General features: G+C 25.6%; 1 protein-coding gene across 1 annotated transcript; it reads left to right on the top strand.

Annotated features, from left to right (window-relative positions):
* Positions 1-844: 844 nt before the first annotated feature.
* On the top strand, positions 845-1,554 carry LOC106789185. The gene is made up of 2 exons (XM_014753177.1): positions 845-1,065; positions 1,176-1,554. Exons 1-2 carry the CDS (start codon positions 845-847, stop codon positions 1,552-1,554), a joined length of 600 nt encoding a protein of 199 aa, XP_014608663.1.
* Positions 1,555-2,324: the final 770 nt, after the last annotated feature.

Raw genomic sequence — 2,324 nt, 5'->3', positions numbered from 1 at the left:
TAAAATCTAAAAAAGAGTCAATCAAGTACCTAATTATCAAAATAAATAATTTAAGTCAAATTATATATTTATCTAACAATAAAATATTCTTCTGCAATATAAAATGGATATCAATTTGAAACTTTAATTATTCTAAAATAGGTTTTTGTATATAATAATTACAAATTTTTCTATCATACAAACAAATTTATTTTATATTGTTCATTTATAAATGAATTTTTGTATATAATAATTTTTTGAAATTTTGTATTATACACAAACACAAATATCAATTAATTTAAAGTGAAAATACGGATACGAATTATTGTAAAGGTTACAGGTTGATAATTAATAACGCTTATCGTATAACATAAGAGTAGTTACAGGATAATTAAATGCACTTACGTGATAAGAATTTGAATACACGTTAAAATGATTTTTTCCCATAATAGGTTTTGGAACAAAGTAGCCGAGGAGGAAAAAAAGAAAAGAAATCCTTTTGTTTTTGTAGGTAGTAGAGAATTCAAAAAACCACCACCGCCGTGGATAATAATAAAGAAACGAATAATAGAATTCTGCCCGTTTAAGCCTAATTTAAATTTTTTTTTTATTGCCACTGGATGTGAGAGAAGAGTAGAAGAAGGTAAGTTTAACACGCATAATATTAAAACATTAATATTTTAAAAATAAAACATCTAATTATTCGAATTAAATTTTTTTGATTTGTTTTTTTTTTTTCTTTCAAGAATGCCATTGCAATTTTCTACCAGCCAAATGTTACTCGGTATCATTGGAAACATTTTTCCCAATTGAAAACGCGGATATAATTAAAAGTATGTTTTTCCCTAAAGTACCAAACATCAAAATGTCTACGATATCTTTGAATGAGCATTGCTGGGTAGATGGAATATATTGTAAAGAATTAGATTTCGAATTCGACGTAGAGATAACCGAAAAAGATAAACTGAAAAATTTATATGATCCCTTTTTCACATCAGACACTCGATATTCAGTTTCTATGTTATTACTCTTCGATCAACTCAGTCTTCGTTTAACAGATGATGTAGTTAAACTTTTGCAGAACTGGTAACATTTTCAATATTTAATATTATTTCTTATACATTAATCGATTCATCGATTTATTATTATGTATATTTGTAAATATTTCTAGTTCGGTTGTATTATTTTGTGCATAGGTATCCAACCAAAAAAGTTAATGTGTGGGGTGGTATGTTACATCAGATATCAATTTGTGATAGTAATACTACTATACGTCCGTGTCAAGACAACATGAATTTCATTTCTATTTTACTGAGTGGTAGGAATATGGAATCTTGGTATTTGGCTTTAGGGCCATACCATAAGAATAATAACAGGATTTCATATAGATTTAAAATCTTCTCCTTGGGTGTACAATTGAGAAAACACTCGGTTGCTTTTATGTTTACTTCTGATAGTCGAGGTGAAAAATTTTATTACTATGAAGCAAGTGTATTTGAAAAATACTTTCCGAAAATTCCATTAGTTAAAATTTGTGGTATGTCTGCAATTGGAGGAGAAAACCTAAGTGGTTAGTAAAAATCTCATATATATATATATATATAATAGAAGAAACAAGATATATATTTTGTATTTATTTATTCTACGTTAACAACATTGTTTTTTTTTTCTTTTTACGATCATTTCAGAAACTTATAAAAAATTGATGGACCATAAGAAATTCCTAAGGGGTAAGGAAACAGCCTTCTTGATAATCTCGTATGATTATTAGTTAGATTAAATGTATAAATCTTATTGAAATCTACAACCGAGCATTTTAATAATACCAATTGCAAGAGGAAAATAAATTTACCTACGTATATGTATATATATATTTATATATAGGTTATATATATACATATATATATACATATATAGGTAAATATGTTACAATATAATAAGAAAGATATAAATAAAACATCATTCTCGTATTATTGTTATATCGAATCTAATGTATCCATGTAATTAATTACTTGTATAAATAGCAAAAAAGGAAAAATAATTTTCTTTCATATCACACGCGATGATTCGATAATGAGCTTAAAAATGATTGTAGCAAGTTTTATTGGCAATCTTTTTTCTTTTTTTTCTCTTTTTATTATTACTATTATTACCATCCGAATTTTCTAAAATTCCAATCAAAATTATTTTATCAATAAACCTTTTTTTTTTTTCTTCAATGTTTTTCTATGTTTTATTTTTAAACGAATATTAAATCAAACTCTCACCAAGTGCATTCATTTTTCTCATATCAATCGAAAAAACTCGGATACATTATCTTGTATGATGTTATATAAACGAGGAAA

This window comes from Polistes canadensis, unplaced genomic scaffold, assembly GCF_001313835.1.
Source record: "Polistes canadensis isolate GaletaPanama2010 unplaced genomic scaffold, ASM131383v1 scaffold_167, whole genome shotgun sequence".
Taxonomy (NCBI): domain Eukaryota; kingdom Metazoa; phylum Arthropoda; class Insecta; order Hymenoptera; family Vespidae; genus Polistes; species Polistes canadensis.
This window is presented reverse-complemented; position numbering and strand designations above follow the sequence as displayed.

What these genes read in the sequence shown, in the direction of transcription:
- LOC106789185 (XM_014753177.1), top strand. Translation starts at nt 845, where the DNA reads ATGTCTACGATATCTTTGAATGAGCATTGCTGGGTAGATGGAATATAT. An exon ending in GTTAAACTTTTGCAGAACTG is followed by an intron (nt 1,066 to 1,175) that starts GTAACATTTTCA and finishes TTTTGTGCATAG; the next exon opens with GTATCCAACCAAAAAAGTTA.